Source organism: Lactuca sativa, chromosome 9 (assembly GCF_002870075.4).
Source record: "Lactuca sativa cultivar Salinas chromosome 9, Lsat_Salinas_v11, whole genome shotgun sequence".
NCBI classification, from domain to species: Eukaryota; Viridiplantae; Streptophyta; class Magnoliopsida; order Asterales; family Asteraceae; genus Lactuca; species Lactuca sativa.
The window spans coordinates 86,000,900-86,002,614 of NC_056631.2; the positions used below are offsets into that span (position 1 = coordinate 86,000,900).

Genomic DNA, 1,715 nt, shown 5'->3' on the forward strand with positions numbered 1-1,715 from the left:
AATTTGAGTTTGAACTAACTTTAAGCCCTAAAAATCATTTAGGTAATAATTTTTTTTTAATAATATACACTACATAGCCCATAAATTTTGGGCCCCTAGAGACGTGGGCTCTGGGCGGTTGCCCGGGTTGCCCACCGTTTGGACCGACCCTGCTTAAAACCAATATTTAGCAAAAAAAATAAAAATAAATAACTTGCATACAAAACAATAGCAAACTTGAAATGACTAATGGAATGTAATAATCATGATCTAAACTCTTGCGATAATATGAATGATAATACCTTTATAATAAGACGTAATACTTACAATTTATCGAATTTATATTTATATAAATCTATAAACTTGTATTCCTTAAAATAAACAAAAGGGCAATAAAGTTAAAGTTTAGATTGTTTTATTTTAAAATATAATAAGAAAAAGAGTGGAGTTTTAAGTATGGGAAGGCGATTATTTTCCCTTAAATAAAACAAATCTCGTCCATTTTTTCCTACTAGATCCCATCATATCATTCCTCTCCAAAACCATGCTACCTCCGTCGCCATATCCACCGGTATACCACACTAACGCCACCACCTAACTCCGACCACCTTCAAGCAATGGCAAACGATGGGTCTCAAACATTTCATTGGCAGGATGACGACCTCGACGACGATAACTTCCAAATCCACGGCCGCACACTTCTCTACATAGTCGTCCTCTTTTCCATTATCCTCCTGATAACTTTCATCTTCTTCCTCTACGCTCGCTGTGTTGTCCGCTCCCGCTCCTCCTCCGCCGACAACGCCGTCAGCACTTCCTCCCTTACACGGAACTCGCCACCTTCATCTCAGCCACAAGGTCTCGATGCAGCCACGATCAACAGCATCCCGATCACTATTTACCATCGGTCTCCGACGACGACGGGCTTGAGTTCTTCGGAGACGAATGAGTCTTCAGAATGCAGTATTTGCCTTGGAGTTTTCGAAGAAGGGGATAAAGTGAAGGTGTTGCAGAGTTGCTGCCATTGTTATCATTGTGACTGTGTCGACAAGTGGTTGATTACCCATTCGAGTTGTCCTATGTGCAGAGCTTCTGTTCGAGTTGAGTCACCGGTTTGACTCGCATGTTTCAATTTCCTTCTTGTTTAAATTTTTTTATATACGCTTAGTTTATTAGTTTAAATTATTTAAGATATTAAGTTCCCCAAGATAAATGCGCCCCGAGATAATTTGCTAAAAGATTCGACCACATGCACAGAATCTAAAATTTAGATCGTAACAGTATTTAATTGTGAATATAAATTATCATTCCCAAGTAGATTGTATCTTATAGAACAAATTATATTGCATTTTAATAAATCTTTAACCCTTAATTTATATAAATTTATGTATCTCAATTTTATGTCATTATCATGATTGTTTATTCTTTGTTATCGATAATAAAGATAGTATTTTTACAAAATTTCAAAATTGATCGTTATTGTTTTTAAAAAGTCTCACTTAAATATAACTATAAAAACGTGTCACGTTAATTGTGGTTAAAAACCTTAAATTGTTAGTATTTTTGACAAATTAAAAAATCTAAATAATTATGAATTTACCAGTTTACTTTTTTATCGATTTTCATTTATATGAACCGGCATATAGAAATATATATTATAGTCATAAACTAACATCTAATTTCATCTACGTCTACGACGAGACTTCAACCTTCGACCTCAAAGAGGGAGGGCACCA

The 1,715-nt window shown here is 35.2% G+C and overlaps 1 protein-coding gene across 1 annotated transcript; it reads left to right on the plus strand.

The window, feature by feature from the left end:
• Positions 1 to 332: 332 nt before the first annotated feature.
• On the plus strand, positions 333 to 1,361 carry LOC111896808 (RING-H2 finger protein ATL66). The gene has a single exon (XM_023892795.3). The coding sequence runs from the start codon at positions 597 to 599 to the stop codon at positions 1,095 to 1,097; it is 501 nt and encodes a 166-aa protein (XP_023748563.1). The 5' UTR covers positions 333 to 596; the 3' UTR covers positions 1,098 to 1,361.
• The last annotated feature ends 354 nt before the right edge of the window (positions 1,362 to 1,715 follow it).

Excerpts from the sequence above, each read along its gene's own strand:
- LOC111896808 (XM_023892795.3), top strand. The coding sequence starts at position 597 with ATGGCAAACGATGGGTCTCAAACATTTCATTGGCAGGATGACGACCTC.